General features: G+C 42.5%; 2 protein-coding genes across 9 annotated transcripts in view; both read right to left on the bottom strand.

Annotated features, from left to right (window-relative positions):
• CEMIP (cell migration inducing hyaluronidase 1) overlaps positions 1-26,210 on the bottom strand; it is a 115,683-nt gene that overhangs the window by 59,567 nt on the left and 29,906 nt on the right. The window lies entirely within an intron of this gene.
• Positions 2,348-26,210, bottom strand: part of LOC136019045 (inactive cell surface hyaluronidase CEMIP2-like) — a 56,611-nt gene continuing 32,748 nt past the window's right edge. For 4 of the 7 annotated variants that reach the window (XM_065688794.1, XM_065688799.1, XM_065688796.1 and 1 more), the window contains 7 exons: positions 22,669-22,877; positions 11,278-11,460; positions 9,155-9,368; positions 8,315-8,416; positions 6,149-6,309; positions 4,780-4,889; positions 2,348-2,698 (listed from right to left, as the gene is read on the bottom strand). In XM_065688794.1, coding sequence (XP_065544866.1) covers positions 2,478-2,698; positions 4,780-4,889; positions 6,149-6,309; positions 8,315-8,416; positions 9,155-9,368; positions 11,278-11,460; positions 22,669-22,877 — 1,200 coding nt within the window. In that variant the 3' untranslated portion in view covers positions 2,348-2,477. The remainder of the gene's footprint in view (positions 2,699-4,779; positions 4,890-6,148; positions 6,310-8,314; positions 8,417-9,154; positions 9,369-11,277; positions 11,461-22,668; positions 22,878-26,210) is intronic. The other 3 variants (XM_065688797.1, XM_065688795.1, XM_065688798.1) reach the window with 3 other exon arrangements.

The raw sequence follows: 26,210 nt of genomic DNA, 5'->3' as shown, positions 1-26,210 counted from the left end.
GTGAATTAAACCTCATCCACTGCATGAAACTTTCAAAGCATCAAAGTGGTGGGAAGCTGAGACCCACTAGCTGAGGTTCAGGATGCACAGACTTTGCTGTGCCTGCTGACAGTAATTCAGAGTATAGCCAAGCTAATGCTTTCAGGGGGTGCCAGAGCTCCTGTGTCCCCACTGCAGACATGCTCTCGGTGTAGCCGGGGCACACATATATCCTGAATGCATTAGATGTACTGAACATGCCTGGGTTAGCTGCAGGTCCATGTGGACAAACACAGTTCCTGGGGATCCTCCTGCTCAGGATACCCAACAGCTTCCCACGAACAAAAAGCCCATGCGACATTTACTTACCCCCACAGCTTCACCCACACAGACTTCTGGTGCATGCCAGGTTAGCGTTAGCCTTTGAAATCATGGTCTTGAATGTCCCAAGGGTCAGTGGAGGAACTGTACCCTCTGCAAAACTTCCCTGGTTTTGAAGCCTTTTTTCCCTCCCAAGGAAAGGAAACTGTGTGCAGTGGCTGAAGGCGATCACAGCATCCTGAACCCTCTTCAAACTGCTGCTTTTAACTACCCAAATAACTGCATCAGGATGTAAATATTTTTCTTTTTGCTTTTGTGGTACTTTACTGTTTGCATCTGGCTCGCCACGGCGCCACGCCTTCCTCTCCAGGACATTTGCCATTTGCTCTCCTTCTGAGGCAGGAGGAGGAATAGAGATTTTTCAGACGTTTAGGCACATTCTTTCCTTCACCAGGCTCTTCCTTTGCCAATTGTTTAGTCTCAGCCTGGGGTTAGAACCCTGCAAAGTTCTATTGGGATCCAGGGTCTGGACCTGTCACAGATTATCAAATAAATCTCCAAGAGGCTGAAAGCTTGCTCTGAAAATACTTGTTCCAATGTTGGGGTTATGTTCACAAGCCAGAAACATCTTGCTTCTCTTTCCCTGCACAGTATCAGAAACCGTGGCAATTAGGTACTAATAGGAGCTCAAATGGACTTCAGGAGGGTCAGTACGAGCTGCTCAGGCTCTTGTACCACTTCTTATCTCCAGAGTACGTCAGTCTCTATTGCTGCCCATGGGGACCAGTACAGGCCCATCATGTCCTGTGCATCAGTCTTTATCTTACCTTTACTGAGCAGTATCAGTGATTTCCTCAAACTTTCTAGCAAGCTAGGAACTTTCCCCCAGCCGGTCCCGACTCACACCTCTCCTACCTGGTTGGTGTGCGGATGGAGCCACAGTCTCCTTCTCTGCCTGTGAAGCTCTCAAGTGTCCTCTCACCCCACGTCCAAGGACCACTGGGCAGTACGTGTCTGATGGAGGCAAGTGTCCCAGCCAAGGAGTTCAGTCCCCTTTCAGAGGCACAATATCAGCTGGCCGGTGTGCGGATGCCAGAGCGACTAACTCACCAGGGAGCAAAAGTCTGGCCAACAAAATACTAACCTTTCCCTGTAACAACTTGTTTGGCCATTTCTGAGAACTTCAAAGAAACAAGAGGACATTAGTAACAAAGCCTTCACCTACCTGTTTGAGTAACCCATGTGACAAAGACATGGATAGTCTGTAATTGCTTGCCCTTCGCTGCTGTCACCAAGTAACATCACGTTCAAACCAAACCGACTCATCATTTGTACTCAAACTGTTAGTGAGGTCATCAGCTGTTTCTCAGTTTGCATACAAAGTTCTGTTTTTGTCTTTACTTCATAAAGCAGCAGCATAAACAAAAAAATTAAAGAGAATTAGCTACTACTGGCAGTATTTCAGTACGCAATGGGAGCAGAAAGTCAATACGAGCATTGTCTGAAAGGAACGCAAGACTTAACCTTATGCAGCACATACTTTATCCTGGGTTTTATTCCTGTAGTCTTTAATTAAATGTTCACATCAGTTGGACAAACATCATTTCACCAGTCATTAGCTACAGACAGAGATGCATTTATAACTCCTTGGAGCACCCTATTTATTCAGTCCAATTAGAAGATATTATCATAAGATCACTGCATGCTCACAAAGCAGATGTTATTGAGTTCACCTAAAATGCCATGGCAGATGGACACTTAGGTGTTTTAAAAGCAGACATTAATGGAGGGAAAACAGAAGTGAAGGGAGAATTCCCTACCTCTGCTGAAGTTCATCTGTTTTCCTGGATGTTGCTAAAGCTTCCACACCAAATTCCATTTCCGATCTTTGTGATACTGGAGAGCAGGCTCTTGCCTTTGAAACTTACCTTTTGATACCAAATCGTAGGTATATTGAAATGCTTCTCCTTGGGAAAGGCAGCCCACAGGCTTTTCCTGTTCTGCCCTGCGAGGCACTGTTTGCAAAATAAAGGTCTACCACAGCGGGTAAGATGAGACTATATTTATTAGTTATACTGTATACAAGTGAACACCATTGGTTTGGTACAATCCCGTGAAAACAAGAGCAGCTTTGGTGGCAGCAGCGGGCTTTGCCTGGCTGGTGTTCTCCAGTGATGCTAATCCCAGGAAGCTGCAGCCTCTGTAGAGATGTATTCTGAGTGGGTCTGAGAAAAAGCAAATTTTAGCGGCTCATCAGCATTAGCTGGACATTGATATTCTTTCAGCTTCAAGGGAACATAATGCTGTAAAGAAGCAGCTTTCTGATAACCAGCATGATTAATGACTTTAATCCAGGAGGGTTTGGCTTGTCCTTTATAGCCAAGCATGGCAAAACTCCCTGAAAAACAGACACAAAGAGAGTGATCCTCTGGATGGGTTGGTTCACTTACTAGCAGCGCAGCACAGGCTCCCTCCACATGATGGGAACTTCTTAGCCTTTTTCTTTTCCTGGATTAAAATAACAGAACATTTAGGAAAGAAAAAGGATGATGAAAGAGGGAGTGAGCCTCACTGAAGCCAGAACCTCACTGCATCATTTATTTCAATGGGTTCCCAGATGTCAGTTAGTAGGAGTATTGATTTACTCTTTACTCTTACTTAAGACTGGTACTTTTTCATATTTGACTACCTGAAAATGGCTAGGCATTTTGAATCCTTCTTTTATTGGTTTACATCAGTTTTTTCCTGTTATGCTGAAACTATCTCCCATGTCGCCTGTGCTCTGGTCCTGTCACAAAGTACAGAGGCATTATGTATTCTTCTATTTTAATAATACTGTCTTGTGTTTATATTATGTTTTTCATTGCAAAGACTCTCAAGGCTATTGCAGCTGGTTGGATCGAGTCTATTCCTGTAAGCACTTCTAATTTAAATCAGGTTTTGCAAAACCAGGCAACAAGACCCTAAATCCTGATCCTGCTGGGGTCAAGCGGATTGGGGTTTTTTTGCATTATCCTTGGCAGAAGCAATATGCACTTGGGAGAAATGCTCCATCCTGCCCTGGAACGCAGCCCCCCCACCCCCCCCAGTGCGGATCAGTCCTGCATGCAATTGCTTTTGGAGCTGTGAAGTCAAATAGTGCGCATACCTGAATCAGCAGGAGAAAGCTCATGAAGCAGAATGTAATTAGTCAGACTGGAAATCAGGGCAGACACATGGGTGAACACCCCTGCCCTTAGGAAAAACAAAACAGGGGCTGCATGTGATCAGCCAGCAGTGGAGGCACCAGCATCCTGCCAAAGTGTCAAAGCAAAGAGGTGACCGCCAACTAGCATGCCCCCCCAGGAGGGTGGTGGTCTTGCTTGCTGCTTTTTGTGCCCAGGAGCATTCAGGGCTGGAGGCTGAACCGAGCTTTCAAAATGACTTGGAAGTGCTGTGCCCATGTGAGTGGCAAAGGTGGTTCAGGGAACAAAGTTTGACAAAACAAACAAAACAGATTTGTTTTTAATCAAAAAATTCTTTTCGAAAGTATTCAGGGCTTTGACGAAGGAATGAAGAAATGAGGTTTCAGGGCAAAAACAAGAAAAGAGAAAACTTCAAAGTTTTGCGTTTAAAAGAATGAAAATAAAAACAGCTTTTTGGGAATCAAACAGGCACCAAAGTGAAATCACTGTCCCTGCTTTAAAAGACTACGCTGTCCTCCCCCAGAATGCTTATAGCAATGAACCTTGAAGCTTGAACCAGAAATTGATACAAATTTCAGTAAAGCAGTAAAGGAAAAAAAAATAATCCCCAAACCCCCAATAAAAATGAAAATAAAAGAAGCTGGAAGCACCTGGAAACACAGCCAGTTCTCCAGCTGATCTCTCCTGAGAGACTGCAAATTAAAACTCAGGCTGCTTGGTTGTTTTTGTGATTTCCTTATCAATCACCCAAGTTATTCATCCAAACCTGGACTCAATAGCCCCAGTCTTCCAGGAGGAAACCTAGCATGGATTTTCTGGACTAATGATACCAATGGATTTGTTGCAGCAATCCAAGGTAAAACTGTAGTGAGAACTTTCCAAAACTGGTGATTTTACCTTCCTTCTATGTATACATATATAAAAGCTCCTATTTCACTTTAGGTAATTTTCTTTTTCATTAACTTTTATTAACATTTATGATTGTTTTTTCTTGCAGAGCAGCTGAACTTGGAATCTTTATCAAATTACTATTTTTTTCTGTTTTTGATTAGAAAAACAACTTCCCTTTAGGATGAAAAATTTGAAGCACACTGCTTCTCACTGGTGACGTAGAGTCAAAACGCTGAAATAACTCTCATACTTTCACCATCCAAGAGGTTTTTACTAGGTTACAACTGGGATACTGTGCTAGGAATTCTATTAATAAGCAGTATATAAGGATGTGTACAGTTTTGATAGGGAAACACACCAGTAATTCTTAAGCAAAAGAAAATGGTAGAATAAATACATTTACCTTCCTTGTGGAAGACAATAGGCTTTGCTGAACCTAACCTGGTAAAAATAGGCATTTCAGAGCTGCCCATCACATCTGCAATATCTCTAGAGCACACGAGAACAAGTGATCTGAAAAGAAGGAAAGTCATTACCACATGATTGCAAAATATTATTTCATTAAGAATCCACAAGACCTTTAAACTCCAATTCAGAAAACTACTTAAGAGCTTGCTTAACTTTAAGAATATGTTTAAATTCCTTTGATTTCAATCCCATGTAAACTTTCCTAAGTTTAACCCTCTGTTTAAATGTTCCTAAATTAAACCTGTACTTCTCACAGAACCAAACTAAGCACAAGTGAGTGTTTGCAAGTGCATCCCCTTATGGGAGAGGGACATTCAGCAACAGAAGAAATTCAGTTGCTGTGCAGTCATTCTGGGTCTGGTTTTCAATCAAGCTTCCACCCAGCTTAGGTCCTCAAAGATGTGCTTTCAGCCCCCAGTGAATTGTACCTGCAATGAATTACTGGCACAACTGGTTGCATTTAGCTGCATGCCTAGAGTTGCAAAATACACATCTTACCAGAAAATCAAACCAAACATATAGGCATCATATGGATATATGTCGCTTCATGCATGTTTGATACATGAACGTACTCATGTGCATAAATACAGATGTAATAGCTCAGGAGTGTTCAAATCTTTGGTCATGAACTGCTCAGAAATGTTTTGGGCTGAAAGTCTGTTTTCTGGTTATTTAACCTGCTCCTACCAGCAGCCAAGAATTTATCTATAAATCTCTGTTGTTCCATGTTTATGTGGCATAAAACCAGAAGGAATGTGGGACAGACAGAAGCGGAGATGATCCAGACCATTGCCAGGACACATGCAAGGTAACAGAGCCTGCAGGCAGGCAGGTCTATTCATCGGCTCACCCAAGAAAAGTCCTATTGGAAAATCTGGCACACCTATGATTTTCATCTGTTACAAAAGGCAAAAAGAGTAAGAATAAACAAAAATTGACTCAGTTTCAGAAATGGAAAACTGAATCATCAACTGCCAGGAAATTGCTGGACACCAGGACAGAAGCGCAAGACTGCAAATGTCCTTGGAAGGACCTTATCTACTCCATGCTGGAAACTGTATGGTTAATTTAGAAGGAATTGCCAGTTTACCAGAAAACCTGTTTCTGCCTGCTCTAATCTGTGCAGTCCTGGGAAACAGACCCTGCTCCTCTTATTATCTAGGTGATATTTGGGATTTGTATGTATTTAATCTGTGCCAGATTCCTTCAGAGCACAGGTTTGGTTGTGAAAGTAGGTCATTTTCCTTTCTCTGTCTATCAGCCATGTGTTGCTACATGAACTGGGCTGCCAGCAGTTTGCTTACCTCTCTTTTATAGATGTTTGAACATAGTCAGTTATTGCAGTGGCGGTGTTTTCACCAGTAACTGTGTCAAAGTGCCTCCTACTCACAACAGCTCCCGAACATGCATCTACCACCATGAAGAATAACCCATGGCTATTGAACAGGAAAATGGTGTCATTTATCTGCAATAAAAAACAGAGGTTAGTTTTATGGAGGCAGACTGGGGGAGCTTCAGACTCTGACCCTGCTTCTCCATCAGGACTTATAAGCAAGGAAATTATCAAGGGTGTGCGCCCTATAATTTTAAATGTACAATTAGTACAGATGAAGTGACAGCACTGATAAATGGTCAGTGGCAGAAGGGAGGAAATGTTCTCAATGGGGTACAAAACCAGGAGGAATGAGGTCGCCTTTTGTGTATTAGGAAGATACATTTAGGAAGCAGAAAACCCTGGGAGTTAAATGCTTAGTTCAGTCTATAACCACTTTCTTTCCATGTGGGGAAAATTACTGTCACTTGGCAAAGCAGATTTGACCACAGAGCAAGGGAGAGGTGCTGAGACAGCAGATGGGGGAACAGAAGCAACACATGGACTTTTTCCCTGGAAGTGCAAATATCAAACCTGAAATATTCCTTCTTGGTCTCAGTGCCTCAAAGAAGTTGTAGCACAAGTGGCTCCTACTCTCTTCCTGTCCTACAACACGGGCTCCTTCTGGAAGTTACTCCTCTCAGGATGTTCCCCATGATATTTGCTTTTAGAAAGGCAAAGACTCCCTGAGGTGCCCGATACTGGTGCATTGTCCCATCATCCTGGGGAACAGCTTAGCCTGGGAGGACACATCCACCACCAAGGAGAGCAACAGCATACCAAGATCAGGCTGTCAGAAAGCTAAGCCCAGGATACAACATGTGCCACTATAATTCACGTTGTCCATAGCCCAAAGACACCTGGGAGCTCGATACTTCACATCAATCTGGGACATGTTTATCCCTCCATGGAATATAGGGACAGAATGAATGAGGGAATCAAGTGTTAAAAAAGTGGCTTCTGCAAGTTGTCAGAGGATTCTGAATGCAACAGGGTGTCAAGGGTAAGGAAAACTTGACTGTATGGGCCATGGGAGGCCCAGAGGGCGGATGGGCAGAGGGGAATGAGGAGGAGCAAAGACAGACTAAATGCCTGGTCCTGGCTGTCTCATGCTCCTAAGCCTGGGAAGTGTGTCAAAGTCTGGATACATACGGAGCAGAGAGCAATCATCATTGCAAACTGACCTAATTGTGGCTGCTAGCACAAGCAACAGCCCCACTGTGTTTTTTGCCTCTGTCTGCATTCTGCAAACCCACCGAGGAAGGGCTCCTGTGGTCCCTTTTCATTTAGACCTTAACTTCATCATTTGCTTAGCCCAGAATGAAACTTCTTTCAAAAAACAGTATTTTGCATTAAAGCTTTAGATAAGGCAAAGCAGAGTTGAGGATACTGCACCTGTCCCACGACTGCTGCACACACACAGGTCTCTGCACCTCATCACAGGTGAGATGCTGCTTCCAGTAACACCTAATGGTTTTGAATACATTTTCGAGGATGCAGTCAGGGATGTGGCAAGAACTCTTGGCTGCTCAGACTCCTTAAGGATGCTGTCCCAGCTTTGCTTGGCATTTGTTATCACTAATTATAATTCAGTATCACACCAGTATGTAAGCCTGGATAATGTCCTTGCAAGCATTTCAGTCACCCTTCACATCTAGACAGACATATAAGGCATGTGTAGGGACAGCTTGACAGATCCATACCCCTTCAGTAGTGAAATATAGATACTTTTGTCTTTTAGTGTAATGCCAGCAATCAGAAAAACAAACGGGTTTTCTTTCCCCCATCCTTTGTAAACAATGACTTCTGTGCTTGTTCCCCCCTCTTCCTCCACATTAGAGTGGTGGTGTTAATTCTTCTTCTGAGTTGATAAAAGACCTTTTTTATTCCCTAAGGGCTCAAATCCTCATCTGAATAGAATACAAACTCCCAGTGACTTTAGTACAGTTAATTGTAAGAGGAACAATGCATCTGCCTCTTCCAAGGGAACTTCCCATTTCCTTCCTCTAAAGCTCAGCAAGATTTTGCATCACCTTTCCTTGAAGATAAAGCTTCCCCTGATTAATCACCATTTCAAATGCAGTAAAACACAATATACCTTAATGAATGCAGATGTCAAGTGGTTTTGTATGTCCGTCCTGCTGAGAGACTGGATCTGAATCCTTATATACTTGACTGAGGGTGTGCTAGTGATAGCAAGCTGCAATTACACCAGAGACAGAAATAAAACAACCGGCTCGATAACTGGTTTTCATCACCAAAGTGACACCAGGTACCACTGCTCATATAGATAGGATTGCAAAACTTTAAGAATCTTTTCATCAAACTGTGACCCTGGTTCACAAGTAAATGCTCATTATTAAGACACCATTTATCAAAGAATCGTGGCAATGCTGGTTGTAAGGGACCTCTGATGGTCACCCTACCACTAACTCAGTTTAAAATTGCATCTATTTTGCTTGGTTATAAACTCAAATGCAAATCTTGTATGAAACAATTCTATAGGATTTATAGTGGGGTGAATTTATAGTAAATGAGGAGAGATCCTGGCTCTAATTTCCCAGTTATTCCTATTAAGCAGAATTACTTCCCAGTTTGAAATCAGCAGTGTTGTACTGTGGAATTCAAAGCTAATCCACTGTGAGCCCCTCAAGAGTTCTTGTATTCCTTGTTTAAAAGAAAGAAATTTTGGGGGGAAGGCTCCATGAATGTGCATTCACATGCCCCCAGTTGGGCGATTTCTTTGAGGCTATCTTTGGAGCATAGTACATAGCTGCCGAAATTCAGAGCAAACCCCTTCCCTCTACACATACTATGTGACACTGGGCTGATAGACTCATGAGTGGGAATTCCTTATGTTTTTTTTTTACACGTTGTAAAAATAATATGGCTGCACATCTACTGCATAACCCCGGATGCTGTTTCATGTGGTGGGTACCTGCGGGGCCCCACACACCGTGCAATCCCTGGCTGGGTGCTGGGACACAGGGCGCTGGGTGGTTGCTGGCCTCTCTGGGAAGGGGTTTGGGACACAGCTCCAGGAGTCCCTCGGGTACATATGTGCCATGATCTTAATACGTTCGCAGCCTTGCTGAGAGCAGTAGCTGTGTCCTTCCCGAGCTTCATGGGCTTGCAGGTGAACAAATAGGTACCTACAAACGAGAGCAAACAAAGGGATAAGAGTCACCGTGTGCTTAGAGGACAAGCTGAATGGAAGGAGGATCTGCACTTGCTAAATTCCATTATCTCTCAGATTTCCCTGCATCACAATCCAGCCGTGTCTTAGATTGGTGTAACATGGCTCACCCATTGCAAAATGTGCCCTGCAAGGATGCAGGTTGAGCTCCTCTCTCATCCGGCCATGAGAAGGCCTGCAGCACTTGCATCCCATATGCCCAAGCCAGCTGCCTTCACCAGGCAAGCATTGAGTGGGGCAGACACTCTCCAGCCCCAGGCACCCCACTCTGCCCAAAGCATGGTGGCATCCGCCAGAGAAAGAGCTCAGGCTGTTGTGCAGGAGACAGGCTTGCCTGGAAATATCAGCATCTCCCCCTCAGCTCTCTGCTGTTGCACGGTCTGGCCCGCAGGCAGAGTTTAGCCTTAGGCATGCACAACAAAAGCTTGGAGCCAGCCAGGTCTTCTGGCCTTTGGAGTTCTTTTTTCCTTCTAGCTGTTCTAAGTATGTTTTCAATCATGTTGATTCTGCAATTCAGGCTGAGGAAATGATATAAACAGCTCAGTTCAGATCCAGGATCAGATACGTGAGGTTTAAAGGGGTTTTTCATTCAATTTCTTTTAAAACTAAATATTTGTTTCTATTTGTCTAGAAGAAAGAATGAGTAAGCTTGGCCCCTTTCCAAGGACGCAGCTTGTGGGGTTAAAAAAAAAGAAAGGGGAACATCCCACTCATTATGAAATAAAGTCTAAAAAACAACAACAGGAAAAGAAAAAGCCAATCCTGTAACTTCTGTGCTCTGAAAGGCTAAAAAAAAAAATCACTACTGAATTAAACAGAGAACCAAAAGGCTGATACTGCCGGAAGTTATATTAGACCCATCAATCTGCATGTACCAGGTCCAGGTGGCTCCTGGCAGCTAATGGCTCTTCCCCCACAGACCCACAGGTATAACCATTTCCCTGCTATTAGGTAGTAAACAACCTGTTTTCAGAATCTGGGCAACTTCCCCTTCCTCACCTCCCCAAAAAAGGAAAGGAGGATTAATTAGCAAATTGTCATTTCACAATTCCTATGATGAGAGAGACTTGGCCATCAGCAAGGAGCCTGGTTAGCAGGGAAGGCATTCCGGGATTTGATTGCTCATGTGTTATGGTGGAATGAATAAATCTATCCCACCTTATTTTCAAATCTGGCATTTGTGGATTGATTCCTGAAGCAGCTACTTAGTCAGGTGAAGCATCATGGGACCCATGGTTAGACCACAAAACACTTTTTTCTCCCTGTTTTAGCTGGTGGAGAAACAGTGTTTCGTAATATGTTTTTTTAACCAAAGGTGTCCTCGAGTCTTATAAAGACAGTGCAAGATCTCTAGGACTCTCTTCATGCCTTCAAAATAAGAGATGCACCATGGTGGTATCCTTTAATCACAAAATCTAATTTTTAGAATGTGATAATTTTAGAAATATCTTAATGGGAATATGAAGAAGTTGAAAAGTCCCAAACTCCCTCAGTGCTGGAACTGCAGCAGTCACAAGAGGGCTCCTTTTCATGGCCTTTTGGGGTACAATGGATTTTAACAACTATTTACACTGTGCACCCACACCTGCAGCAGTCTGAGCAGCAGGGATGCCTTAAAGGAGCTAAATTCAGCCAAGAAATCAGCTGTTTTCTTAACAGCAATGAAAATCACTGCTCGGTGATACAGACATGGACCTACCGCAGGTACTCCAGCCTGTAAATCTATTTTGACCTGAAATCAGTAAGAAGACCATGCAAGATGGACAGGCCTGAGTTTAAACTACTAGAAAGTGAAAGGAAGTGCTGGGTCTGGTAAGAGAAAGACCCCGAGGGTTTGCTGCACTCAGGGGTAATGAAGGGCTCACCCTGATGCTCTGTCGAAGTAGAAGAGCCGTTCGCCAGTCCCATTGAGAGCGCTGGCCCGGGAAGGAGCTGCCAGGTAGTGCTTTACACTGTGCACCATCCCTGTCCGTCGCTGGTAGATATCTGCCACCACCTGGAAAACAGCTTCCCTGGGATAGCAGAGGGCAATATGCAGCCAGTCTCCTCTGAAGGCAAAAAGGGGAGGCAGGGAGAAGAGAGAATAAAATACACTTAAGAGCTTGAGCACAGGAGAGATGGTCTGCAGCCAAGACTACAATTCTCAGGGGAAAACAAAGAAATGCCCTTTGAGGTTCTCTTCCTGCTTTATAAAAAAAACCACACATAACAAATCCTCAAAGCCAAAGAAAATCAGATTTTTTTGCTTTGTCTGGAAACGACTGCTTATTATGAAGGTCTGATCCAGGGACCCCAGCTGACCTCAGAGGACTTTGAGTCAGGTGCCAGGATGGCTTAAATACAGAGATTTTCTCTTCCTTGCCCCATAAAGCTGGGGTACAACCAGTCACATACCCACTCACGTCTCCTAAGGCAGCCGGGGCTTGTTTTAGCTCATCTGGAGCTGCTGCGGAAGAGGGAACCGGCATCCAACAGACATTTCACCAGGGGCACAGATTCAGGAATTAGAAAGTAATCTCCAAGTTGAACCGGAGCCACGGTCTAAAGAGACCTGCTTCCTCCACTTTACAGCAGAGTTTATTATTATGGTTTCCATTAAAATCTCCCTCTCCCCAGCTCTGTCTTCAATGTCAGTTTATAATAACTAAGGGTAAAGTTAAATAGTCTTTTAACTCTTGTCTACCACAAATTTTTTATGCACATTCACAAAGAAAATTGCCCCCATGGCTTTCCTTTATCCTGTGATTCATACTGCCACCTCACAGAGAGGAAAAACTGGCTCCAAACTAGAAACCCTTGTTGCAAGACTCAGAGCCAAAGGGTACAGCTATGATGCAATTCAGGTACCGATGGAAATGATCTTCCGCTAAAGATCTCAACACTCTTTCCTGTCTGTGGGGTGTCCTTGCACTATGCAAAGCAGAAAGCCACAAGAAGTTTACACTTGAAAAGAAAACTGAATACCAAGATAATTAAGTTCTTTTTTTTCAACTCCTTTCCACTTCAGGCTCTGTGTGCCACACCAAGGAGCCTGACCCAGTACTGTGGTTAGCTTGCTTTCCTTATATTACCAAAAGCATCCAGGCTTTAAATGTATTCTTTTAACTACATAGCTTCCTGGCTAAAATGTGAGAATTTCAATCTGTCTTAGAGAAAGACAAATACCACTTTCATCAGCTGTCTTTTTGCGTCCTACAGAACTCAGGAAGACAAAGTTTCTCCAGGGACTCCCCCGAAATGACCTGCCACCCATCCCTGCCAGCAGAGCCACTTTGATTTGGAGAAGTTTGTGAATCTGCATTCCTAGACCTCTACTTTGCATTACGCACGAAGAGCACAAAAGCAAAGCTACTTCAGCCTTTTTCTGGTTTTCTCATTAAAGCAAAACAAAACGATCTACAGGATGGAAAAGGGGACAGGCTGTTCTAGAATAATAAATCAAAGCCACACAAAGACCTATCAGCTTAAGCCAGATACTGCCCTCTAGATTTTAACCAACTCCAGCTGTGTCATAACACAGGACAGCTAGAAAAAGGATATATTTTCAGATTATTTGGCCTCTGACTAGAGGAAATGAAAGAAATGCACCAGAGCCATATTTGTGGAGTATTTTTTAGGATGGAGTCCCAAGATGTTTGGCTGTTTCATAAGGGTGATTTGCATTGCATTAGCACATTTCATCCCCTGAAGTCACCATCACAAAAAGGGCTTGTCATCTCCCTCAGATGCTGGGAACCAGCTCTGGAGTTGTGCTACACTGACTGCCACCTCTCTAGGGAATAAGAAAGGCACTGGAAAAGGAAACTGGAGGGTGAAAGGGGAAAAAAGTGTGAAAAACCCACAGCTGCAACTGTCTTGAGTTGCCGAGGCATTTGGGAGCACAAGTGCTACAGTCTAGTATGCATGTGAGCAGGCTGAGTGAAATGCTGAAATAAATCACACCAAGATTGAAAAGATCAAATGAAAAGCACTTACTTTGGAGTTTGTGAAGGAAGGGGTGGAAATAAGTGCATTCCCACAACAAAGGGTTTGGGAGGAGATGGGAGAAGGGAAGGTATTAGAAGCTATCCTTTATATAAATATAGGAAAGAATAAGGTGGTTATTTTCTCTTTAATTTAGTGGTATTTTAGCAGCTTTCTATTTAGATGTTTCCTTCAGTTCCGTTTCTTCAGCTCATAAAAAATCCACTGTAAACCCTCCCAAATACCAGTCTGTGTGACTGAACTGGGCTCCACCATCTCCAGAAAAAGCAAAGCAAGAGACATCACTACTGCAGGAAGGTCCACAGAACTCTGCCTTGCAGATGGCCTGTGGATCGGGGTTAGATGCCTGTTCTCCAGCCACTGCCAAAACCGAGGGAGAAATGCAACCTCAGGCAAGACGCGGTAATCAGCCATGGGACATACTGGACATTGGATTCAAAGGAAAACAGATGTGTGTGTGCCTTCCTCAGCCACGGCACTGGCCACCAAGGACTTCCTGGCTAGGTCAGGAAGCAGCCTTTTTCAGGGTGGTCAGAAAACTGTGCCTTCTGCTTTATTTCTCTGTTTAAACAACTCAGTTGTGTCTTATTTACCAGCTGCTCCTCTGGGGTGAATATTTGCAGGCAGAATAAGACAAATTTGAACCAGCCTAAATATCCTGTAGGACATTAAGTCCTTGCTCTGCTGCTGTCAGTGCCAACACATCACCTGGGATCTTTGCAGGTGCCTTGGTGGCTTAGGGACACACGCAGCCCCAGCAAGAAAACACCAAATTCATATTAGATCCCAAATTATAAATTCAAAGTAATTATACATCAATGCCTGAATGCTGTGGGAACCTGTAGCTTTAGATACTCTTATACTTAAAGACCAGAACCAAAAAAGGGGAAGAATAATTAAAAACACAAGGGGTAGAAGCCAGACTTTCGATAAACAAAATGCTGGCCAGGGTAGCAACACACAGCACTTGCTTTTTTTAACTTTCATTCTTAAGAGTTTCTTGCAAGAGAAACAAATAAAAATATTCTCAGGTGGAAAGTCTGACTCTGGATTTGGCTGTCAGTGTGAGAGTCATGTTTATGTATAGGAAAAAACTTGAGCTATTTAAGATATTCTCACCCCAAAACTAAGTAATTGTGTTCACAGCCTTTTCTGGTGATAAAGTTCAGTTCATTTTATAAGTAAGGAACATTCATCTTCCTTTTCTTCTGTTCTTGCTCTTAATCAGCCCAACATTTTCCTATGTGTTTCTACAAAAAATAAAAAACTTTTAAAAGCATTTGAAGGAGAAAAGCTAAATATGCACCAGCAAAACCTCAGTTTTTAGTGGGTCCTAACAGTTTCAGACATCGCTTGGAAAGTTGTGGAGAGTCTGCCGATACCAGCATGTATAAAACCTGCCAATTCTGCCCCTCTGTTACTGTCATTCCCTGCAGTGCATTTCATGCATTTTTATGAACGTATTCAGCCTGTTTGTTTTCTTTTGGAAATGGCTGAATGAAACAAACCCAAGAAACCTTTCTTTTTTTTCACCAGAATATTGGCATTTGCAGTTCTGGCTCTTTCAGGTGAAGCAGAAACATCAAAGGGTTAAATAAAGTATCCTTATGTCTTGGCAATGAGCAGGCTTCCTGGGATAAGCAAAAAGGGATGAGGGAAAGGCAAAAAGGCAGGCAAGAGGTTTCCTGTTCTTGGACATGTGGTAGATACAGATCTGCACGTACACACATACATACCTCATTTACAACCCTCAGAACAACCCCCCAGTTCAACCCCATGCTCCCAAAGGCAAAGTCACTCAGAAAAACGTGATCAAGCAGGCAAAGGAGGGGAGACTCTTGCAAGTAGTGGGATGTAAAATGAGTCATATAACTTGGAGATGAGATTTGGCTGCAAGTAAACATAGAAAGAGTGCAGTCTGGAACTATCACCGCCTGAGAGAGGACAAATAACACTTGTTCAGTGTTGAGAAAATACCCCTTTACTACATTGGATAAGTATCAGTCATGGGCAAATGGGTATGATCTAGTGCTGGGTTGGTGGTTATGTTGGTGCCAATCCTGGCTGTATTTTAGCAAAGGGAACCTCTAAGCTGATGAATCTCCACCATGTTTATTGACATGGTGTGTCACATAGCTGATGACCATGGAAGTGCACAGTCCAAATCCTGATCTCACTGATGAAAATCTGGGGTAAGCTAATGAGGGAATGCCATAGAGTACAACTAGAAATTACTTACTTTTTTCCTTGAGCTCAAAAATCCAAGAGAGTTCCATCCAGTGAGTCAGTCTCCCCCAACTGTTATTACTCCTATTTAAAAACAACCCCTTTGATATTTTCGTCAACATCTATGTGAGCTTAAGTTTCAAAGGGAGTGAGACAACTAGGCATTTGAAACTTCCCTGTTCGTAACATGGGAACCCAGCAGAAATCCCCATGTGTTGCTTTGGCAAGTTTGTCTTTCACAGGCTGAATGTTGAACTTCAAAAGACAAAAAAAGCAAAGCCACCACTCAGCCTCCAACCCATCCTAAGAACAAATCATAGGAGGTCAATGCTCCTTGCTCTCAGCCAGGATACAGCTGGTTTTCCTCTCCAAAAACATCTCGCAACCTCACAACAACCTACGCACAACCAGGCTGAATCTCCTCTGGTATAAAACCTGTTTTCAGGACAAGCCGCCTCTTCTCCAACCAGCATCACTGGTAGGGAAAATGGAGCAAGAAATACCCACACATCTCACAGGTGCTGAGAAGAGTGGAGAAAGGGTTGTAAGGAACCTCGCCACATCATTACCACTTTCTCCCTGTTTAAGGTTTTCTCCTTGAACCCACATTTCCCACCAGCTCCCTGATGCTGTTGCTCGCTGCTTCTCTTTTTCTAGATTGATTTTTAATTTTCTACTCAAATTACTACTTCAACTCAAATCCTTTAAACACATCCAACCCCCTGCGATGTCAAACACAGCTTCTGGGCAAAAATCCAGCCATTTTTTCTAGGACTTTGTTATTAAGGATACACTATTCTGGAAGACCGTTTGTTGCGGGGATACCAACAAATAAGGTATGTGTTTAGCTAACTAGAGTTTTGTGTATTGGGATTTAAATGCCCTTCCTAAATGTTGCCATTTAGGAAATGCCATTAAAAACTCAAAAGCATAGGCCATCTCTTAACAGAAATGAAAATTTTTGGTTTTACCCACATGCCTCCTTAGGCAATAAAGAATGATTTTTGGTTTTTGTGAAGCTCAATAAATTACAGAAGGGATCCTGCCCTGAGGTACACTGCAGCTGATACTTATGAAACCAGGGTCTGACTCAGCCACCATTTGGCTCACAGACAATTGTATGCAAGCAAAAATAAGAACATCATGCATTTAAATATAGTACATCGTCTTATCATCTTTTTTCCCACCCTACATGCTTTCACAGAGGAATCACATCCCAATTCAATCTGTAGCTTTTTTAATATATTTCCAAGTACTGTACTGCTGACAGTTGTGCATTTTGTATATTCCTGATGCTTGTGCTTTGGATGCATGTCAGGTCAGGAGAGCCTGGTGGCCCTGAGTAGCCTCAAACCTCACTCCATAGGCTAGGAAAAGGGTGAAAACATGAAAAAACTTTCAGGTGTCATGTACCAGTCTTCAAAGTGACAAGCAGTCTGGTTTGCCCGGTCATCTGGGGACTGTCTGGTGCTCAGATTGCTCTAATTCATGTTGTAAAATGATCAGCTCAGGAAGGACTCTCTCAGAGTCACCTTGTTAATCCCTGTCACTGAGCCAGCTGCAGGCACAGGCCATAGAGGACAGGGAACAGCAAGGGATGGAACAAAGAGGGCTTCAGGATCACTCAGACTTGGTGATGTCAGCACCTGCTTTGGCCTAGATGTACGAAAATGGTTCAATCTGCAAAGTGCTGTTCTGGCAAACTGGTGTTCTGGCAAATGGTTTAGCTTTTTTCCAATTTTAAACAAACTATCTCATGGCTTTGGTCCATGGGTTGACCTGTGGGTAATTTAAGGGATTTAAATAGACAGAAGGGAATTCAAATATATCTGCTGACTTCTGTATTGTGTGGATGATTAACTCTGAACTACAGATGTTATCAGAAGGGCGGGGTATGAAATCCAAGTAGCTCTTATTATTATTGGAAATAGTGCTGGTGTTACTTGTATTACATCCAGATCTCGGGGATCCAGGTCAGAACTCATCTATGTACAAGAACAAGAAAGCAGTCACAGCTTTAAACTGTTAGCTCCACTTTGAAACGCTAATTTTGCCTTCCTGTACATTTATCAATCTGGAAAGCAAGAGGAAAAGCTCATTTAGAACTAATCTGAAAAAGAAACAGTTTAAGAAATATCCATAAACTGGGCAAGCCTGCAACAAGCACATTCTAGCCTTGTCTTGTTATCTGCTTTCCTCCAGAACTTATCACCACTAAGGAATTTAATCGCAAAAATGTCAAGTAGCTCAAAGTATGAATCAGACTGGCATTTAATGAGAAGCTGTAGGAAAAACACCTACCTACACAACCCTGACAAATACAAATATAATGAGTCCCCCCGAGTTTCAGTACACACATGAGCTGTGTAAGTTTGCTTGCACTGAAAACTCCACTTTTGGATGGGCTGTGGCATCCTGGAGGCTTCCTATCACCCGGTGTCCAAAGTCTCCACTACTTCTAGTGAAGAATCTAAACACAAGTTCATTACCTGAAAATTCAAGTGCTTGGAATGAAGATTATTCACTGGTGAATATGACAACAAGTCCTAGCGCAGAGCTCCGGCCTAGCAAATACCGGAGCTGAGCAGTGCAACTCTGCCCATCCCTGCACAAACACCATGGCAGGGGAAAGGCTGGACACATGCCTGAGCACACACAGACATCTGCCCTTTTGCTCCCTGTTGGCAAGAAATTTGGCCCTCTCCTGCCATTTTATCTTGTAAGGGTCTCATGAGGATCCAAATCCTGCAACAGGACATGAAAGAGCATTAATATGATAAGCCTCACTGAACCCCTCCAGGTGAAGCTAAGAGGATGCAGAGAGTCTGGGGAATGATGCCGTGCATGGTCCTTGGAGGCATCATCTCTCAGGAGAGGTGCAGTACAAAGGAAAGCCCTTGCTTGCAGGACTGTGGCAATCTGTGTATAAAAAAATACCCACTTTATGCCATAAGATGCTCACATTTCCCTGAATTCTCTCTGTCGAACCACAGCAGAGAGCCCTAATAAGGGAAAACCCTTCCCTCTGAGGCTCAACAGACCAAGTATAGAGATATTTGCCTGCGCCCATTAAAAACAAGGAATGTTCATTCTAATTGCCACTGCTTTTCAGGCTGCTTCAACAACACGACTTATTGCACTATACTCCAGATATGTGCTTTGAGGAGATTTAATTCTTATCTTCAGATGTGCTGATAGCACAAAGAAGACTAGCTGATTTACTGAACAGCACTGTGCCTGTGATAATAGTATTTGCCTTAGCTTCTCCTGTGATTAGAAAATTTGCACAGGCACAAAGCCTAGGTCATTAAATTGAAGGACTTCATTTCTGACTTTGCTTACTGTATGAAGGGCCAATGTTTGTACCTTTTTCTAGCACCTGAATGGGAGGCACTTACTTCACAATCAAACAGTGTTTTCCATTCTTTCCTCCTGGCTTACCAGCCTTTCCTCACTCTTTTAACAAGCTTGATGCTCTCTGCACGCCTTTGTGCTTCAGGGGGGTAATTTTGAGGAAAGCCCTTAACTCCGTCTTACAGATAATTCTCACCTTCTGTGAAGCAGGACAGAAAAAAATGGAACAACCAAGAAAACATACAAACAGCTCTGAGGGGGCAGAAAGTGCTCCAACAAAGAGATGAAGCCCATGGAGAAAGGGTCCAAAGGCTCCATTTATGCAGGTTTTGCACACACTTTATGCCTGATGAGAGCAGTCCTCAGCAGATCTGGACTGGTTCTGAAGCACACTTCACTCCTGATCATTAAAATTCCAGCCAGAGCTCTCCTTCTCTTCCCTTGCCAAAACATTCAGAAATTACTTGTCCTGCATTACCTCTTTCCAGAAGCATCAATACCCAGCCGCCGGCCCATCCTCACAGGGAAACTCCCAGCCATTAGACAGACAACCCTATCTACAGCTTAAAAAGACATTTCTGCTGAGACAGCGATGTTCCCCAGCAGCCGGAAAACACAGCCTGTAGGTCTCCACCAAGGCTTTATATTGCCCATCAATCAGCTAGCAACACAGCTACCCTGATGAATGCAAACAAGTATATCTCTCCTTGGAAGGGAAGTTGATGTATGTTAAACAGCTCATTTGCACCACATGGCTGCAGATGGCAGCACATGGAGACGTAATTTGGTTTAGGTACATATTTTGGTGGAAGTGAAGAAACCGAAGAATTACTCTAAACACAGTTTGAATCTGTGAGAGAAAGACAAAAGTACTGCAGCAATGCTTCAGGTGCCCATGACAAAGAAAAAGATTTGCTTAGTGATGGTGCTCCAACTGGTGTCCTCCTCTGCTGAGTAAATCCACCCAAGCAGTGCCTATGAACTCACTGGACAAGATTCACAGCTTGAGGAAAGCAGCGCTGCCAAATTCAGCTGAGTCATGTGAATTCATCCTGCCCGGCTCCTGCCCACCCCAGGAATCTGAACATTCCGGTCTGTTAGTAGACATCTGAACTGGCATGAGTTCTATTAGGTTTTTCTACAGGGCTTCAGAGGAAGGGAAAGTGTTAATTGTGCAAGTATTCAACTTCAGTGCTATGCCTGACCTCCACAGAAATCCAAATCCTGGTACACATCTCCCTGTCAAATTCCTTATTTCCCCTCTGACCTTCCTTTAGCCAGTGTAGAGCAAATTGCTCCAGAAGCATGAGGGCTGTCTAGCTGGAAAGCCAACATCCCGGATATATCTATCCATCATTTTACAATGACCAGACTAAAAATAGTTTAATTGCTCACTCAGGTTATGCCTGAAATTATTAATCCTAGAATACTGCAATTAAAGTTCATCTAACATATTTTGATTTGTGTCGCATATTCTGCACAGATGTTACTATGTTAAGAGCGCAATTTTTGGCAGATTATTCAGTGTTTTGGATTAAAAAAGAACAAACAAAACATAAAGCCACTTGAGACAGGTAAAAGTATTCCCCGATTGCTCTGGTCTCCACAATCTGAGATTTCTTCCATTCCAGAAACGACTGGCATACAATGTTTAATAAAGGTCATACGTGGAACTGCTTAGGCAGCCACTCTTTTCCTTCAAACTCCTAAATCCTATTTTTCACCTCAATTCCTTTACCCTTCCACAGACATCACATTTCTCCATATTTTTGCATAGTCTGGATATTTCACTGTTGCTATTGCATCAGCCTGAAGTCTTGCATTAGCTAGCATCCAGCATACTTGAGGCGTACACAGGGCAGCCACACATTTCATTCCTAATTATTTCTTAGCAAGATGATCTAAATGAAATTAAGTTAAACTGTGGTTTTCCTTTGTACAGTATATTTCTTGTTTATAGCTCTTCAAAACACATACCTTGCCAACTGTTTCTGGATCAGAAAAATCTATAAACCTTTGCCCTGTTCAAACAACTGGTTTCACACAAGACAAAAAGAACCGCAACCACATTGTGGTTTTCACTAGTAAAATGCAGTTAAGTTGCTGCTTGAACAAGAGCCTAACTTCAAGCTGAGTTTTACCAAAGACCAAGTGCTGCCTTCAGATTTGAATCTGTGTTTGAAGATCATGGGCCAAAGTTTTGGCAAGTATTAACTGGCACAGTGATAGTTACCCAGCAAAAGACTTAGCTCTGCATTTATCAGGAAATAGCTAATTATTTTAAGACAGGTAATACTTGCAAAGCTCAGCTTGTCTGCGAGAGACTAATGGGGTTTCCTCTTCCTTAAAGTGCACAAAGATATATTAATACCAAAAACAGTGATTTAATTCTAATAATTCCTCTGTGACAGGAGTGTCCAAACACTGATCCTCCAGTGACTTGGTCATGCCCCATAGCTACTACATCTTTAAATCAAGAGGACCAGGTATATGTCACTGACCATGATGGGCATGTGTACAGAGGAAACATTGCCTTTCTCAGCTACATTCCTATGAGGTTTCATAATGGGAACTAAGGACAGTATTTTTCCCCAGGTTTCAGGGGAACCAAATAGAGCTCAAGATTTTGCCAAAGCTATCCTAAGCTAAAACCACAGCAGTGACGCTCTGCTGGAGCAGCAGTGGATGGGTGTGGGGTTTGGTGGATAATACTGGATGTGCTTGGGAACCCGCCAGATTTACCAGCGGTACATGCTGCTTCATGTCCTCAGTGCCTCTGACTTCTTTCTTGTCAACTATCTGAAACCTGCTTTGCAAATCTGAGCCTGTGCGCAGCTGGGTTGTGTGTAATCATGGGGGCCTGCATTTGCACACCTCTGTCCTTTTATTACATTGTGCTTTTATCACTCCTCAGCTATTGATATAAACTGGAGAAGAACCAAAGGTGATGGCAGAGTTTTTTTGTGGAGCTCATCTCTTGCAACATCTCATCTGTGCAAACCATGGCAATGTCTGTCACTGCTAAGCTGCCTGGACTGTAGGACTTCCCCCTAACAGTTGTACCAGTGCAAAGTACAAGTAACTTCACTAAACTAAGAATAGTCCTAAAAACCATAAATGAAACTGTGCAAAATGAAACAGATTGGAAGGGAGAAAAGTAGTACCTGAAATGGATATAATCTGCCTTTATGTAATACTACAAGAAAACATGGGAAATAAATACAGCAGAGCCTCAGTTTGTCTGTACCGAGTCCTAAGATTTTATAACTTTGTGTAAAAAGAAACTGTGACTGCAGTGCTGTTTGGATTACAGAAGATGCAAAGTTCCGTGCAGATTCTGATGTATTTCTGCACTTCATACATACAGGAGATAAATTATGTGTGCACCAACTAGTACAAACAAACGAACACGAGCCAGAGCTCTTCTGGAGGGATTTCAGGGACAGCAGGCCAGGACTTAGCTGGATTCTGCTTCAAAATTTTCTGGAAAGAGAAATGTCTCTGCACATCAAAATAAGCTGGAATAAACCGAAAGCAGAGGAATCTCATTGCATCAGTAAGTGCCAGCTATTAACACTTTGCTTCCACACTCTCAGAAATTGCTGACGTTTGAAAGGACAAACTTGTGAACAACCTGAGAAGTTGTTAAAGCTCCAGACTCTCTGAAAATAGAATATTTGCTAACAACATACCTGTTGAAGTTGATGGGGTACAGGATAATATCCTCGGGTGTTTTGCCATCCCACTGGATGATATAAGCCTGCTCGAGCATGACGACAGGCTGGTACTGCTGGTATGGTGCTCCTCTGTTCACACCTTGCAACCGCAAGGGATGGGAATGGTATGTTGCTCTGGCAATGGATAAGGTCAGATTCTCGGGGCGTCTGGCCTGAATATAAAGCTACGGGTGAAAAGAAAATGGCAAACATATCCATTAAACAAGCCAGGCCCAGCCATAACATGTGCATTTGATCATCATTTGCCTATAAATGGTTTTTGCCAATGAAGAACTCAGAACAGTTGGAAAGTCACTGAAACATTTCCAGTTCAAATAAAAAGGTAAACCAGAAATAGCATCTTCAGCCATTGCTGGGGATACCATGAAGGGAGATATGAATTGGATAGTGCCATAAAAATGTTCACTATTTAAAATCTTAAGGGAGAAAGGTAATCAGGGATGTATCTCAAATTAAGTTTTTTATGAATTCAAATAACTACACTTTCAAAACACGCTTATTCCATTGAGAATAGAGAAAACTCTTAAGTTATTTCAATGGGCTTTGGATTAGGTCCAGTTATCTAACGGAATCCACATCTTTGCTCTCAAGTAGGAGTCTGGGCTGAAATTTCAGGGGCTAGAATTTGATGGCATGACTATATGACCTTTTAGACTAAATACCATGTTCCACAAGCTTCAGAAGAGAGCTCCTCTGTGCAGGGACCAAGAGATGCCCTTGGCCTGTAGTTCGACTCTACACACCAATTACAAAACTATACTTCAGTTGTATGCTTTTTCTGTCCTCACTCAAATGAAGGCCAGCTCATAGTGGCAAACACTAGTTTTGAGGCTGAACACGTGATGTTCACGTGCTTCCCCTTGTGAGAAATTCCAGTGCAGAAGGAGGATGCACAGCTAGTCATAAGAATCTGTCATGGCACACCGGATTACAGAGGACAGCTTATTATATTCCCTGAAGGGTCGCAAATGCACCAATGACAAGTGAGGACACCTATAATCCTGCTTCCTCCCCTCTCACACAGTATAGAATAGCACTCATTGCAAGAACTTAAAACATCCAACATAAAAAAACATGTTAGCTCAGAAATGGCTAAGCTTCTACACGAGTATCCATCCAGCAAAATTATTTTGAAACTCTGTTTCTGTCTTTGAGGCAGATCAAAATGCAGGCAGTAGTCTCTTAAGAGATTTTAATACTGCAGGCAAAGATACAAGCACAGGCAAGACTAGCAGAGAGGGCAAGACTCCATCTACCAGGATATCCGCCTTCTAATGCAGGGCTGTGAAAGCTGGGCCCTTCACATTTCCATATGTGCTTCTCTTCCTCTTATCTATGCAGACCGAAAGCTCTGCAAACCCCAACTATTTCTCACTGGTTTATATATGAGCTTATTTTAATTGGGGTTTGCACCCAGTTCAGCTCCCAGTTCCAGTTTCACGCCCAGAAGGTCTGTGCTTGTGCCTGCTTTTGGCGGCGAGTATAAGCTCCTCAGGACCTCTAAAGGAGAGGCCACCTCTGCCTACTCCTCACCTCACCCCTGCATTCAGCAGCTGCATGCTGAATGCTCAGGTTAAAAATCTGGCTCTAATGTCAAAGAAATAATTTAAAAGTGGTTGTAAATATTTCTTGGATATTAGGTCCGTTCTTCCTTGTACATCATTGCATTTTAATGATGAGAACCTATGCTGAGCGGTATTTGCAGACCCCTGAAGATTAAAGTGGATCCCAGAATTTCATTAAACAAATTTTTCCTGATGGCTAAAACTATTGATAGTAATTCACTCCGAACTGCCTCTGAGCAGCAGGCCATTGCTCATTCTTGATGAATAAAGGAAGAATAAATTATTTTTATAATCTGATAAAATACCTTTTTTATCTATGAAACCAAGGAGGGAAACCTATTTTCAGTTTATATTCAAACCATGATTGGAGAGTCAGTAACATGCAATACAATAAACCAGATTTCAATCTCATTTGTCCCCACCTGGATAATAAGTGCTGAGGTCAGAACAGGTGATCAGTAAAGTACCTTCAGACTTGAAATCCCATCAATGTATTAATTGTTCTCAACCAAAATAGCATTTTCTGACAAAGAATGGTTGAAATGAACTCTGATACTGCAAAATAACAGCCCACCTGTGTCTTTCTTGATAAGAGGCAAGATTTTCTGTCCTGTCACTGTAAACTTTGACATTATTTCCTTCTAACATCTGTTTCCAGCAAGCACAGAATGTTAAGGTGGTAGCTTGTGTGCACTTACCACAAAATTAAATACAGCAATGATAAAATAAGCCAAGAAAGGAAGGAAATGCATTCAACAAGCCCCAAAAGTTCCTAAACTACAGACTACCAAGAAAAATAAAATCCTATAGACTTTAAGGTATTTGTGTAAAATTAACAAAGAGAGAGAGTGGGTACTATGCATGGCCTAAGCTGCTCACTAGGATTGTTTTCAAGAAAGTGCTGAAAGAGTTTGCAGTATGCTTCAATAAGATGATGAGGAAAGTACGTCAGAGAGTTTTCGTAACATTTTCCTTTGGCCTAGGGACCAAGTCATAGGTCTGATGTTAAGGATGATGGTGGTAGCTGTTTTGAGCATGAAACAGTAATTACCAGAACAAGGAATAATGCCACTTTGTGTTGATAGAAATATCTATAAACTGATTTTATCTCCTGCAATGACCAGCAGTGGTGACAGAGTGAATGTATTCCAGGATGTGATTTTCTGTCCCACAGAAATACAGTAGTGTAACTGGTGAATCTTGAAAAATGTTTATCACTAAAGGGGGTTACAGTAGGTAATTGCCTATATCTACATGAAGAGACTCTCAGAATAGTGCTCTATCTTCTCTTGGGATGCTACAGTGCAGCTTCTTTCTTCCTCAGCCTTTAATCTGTGACACCTTTACTCACTTGAACTGAACATGGAAAGCTGTCACTTTTCTTCCTTGTATCCACCTTTGCAGGGGAAAAATATTTGTGAAGAATAAAAAGGAGAGAAAGAGATTAATTTTTTTTCTACAATGAAAAATTCCTTAGCAACACCTCCATAATTTTTGGTTAGCTCTATCAAAATATTTAAGAGAAGAAAGTGGGTCGTGAAGATACTTTAAAATATGAGAAGTGGTGACAGCTTAATGTAGTAAGAGAAGAAAAGCTAGTTAAAGTGTTATAAAATGCAAGCCTTCTACTTTCCTGGATGGCTTAATGGACACAGTTGTCATTTTAGCTGCTTAACACTTCATGTTAAAAAGATGTGTCAGATTTCTTGTGCTTATATGGCAATTTTCCCAAGTAGATTGTGAAACTGAGAAGATAAGTTCTTTTACAATTCATGGGGGATCTGCTATTCAACTGGAGTATGAAGATAAGCAACATGCAAAGTATTGGAACAGAAAATGTTGGTTTCTGAGAAGAGGTCTTCTTGCTTTCTAATTTCTTCAACACTGCTTTTGTCCCACTGTGCTGTCAGCTGTCAAGCTGTGGCAAAATAC

This window comes from Lathamus discolor, chromosome 8, assembly GCF_037157495.1.
Source record: "Lathamus discolor isolate bLatDis1 chromosome 8, bLatDis1.hap1, whole genome shotgun sequence".
NCBI classification, from domain to species: domain Eukaryota; kingdom Metazoa; phylum Chordata; class Aves; order Psittaciformes; family Psittacidae; genus Lathamus; species Lathamus discolor.
This window is presented reverse-complemented; position numbering and strand designations above follow the sequence as displayed.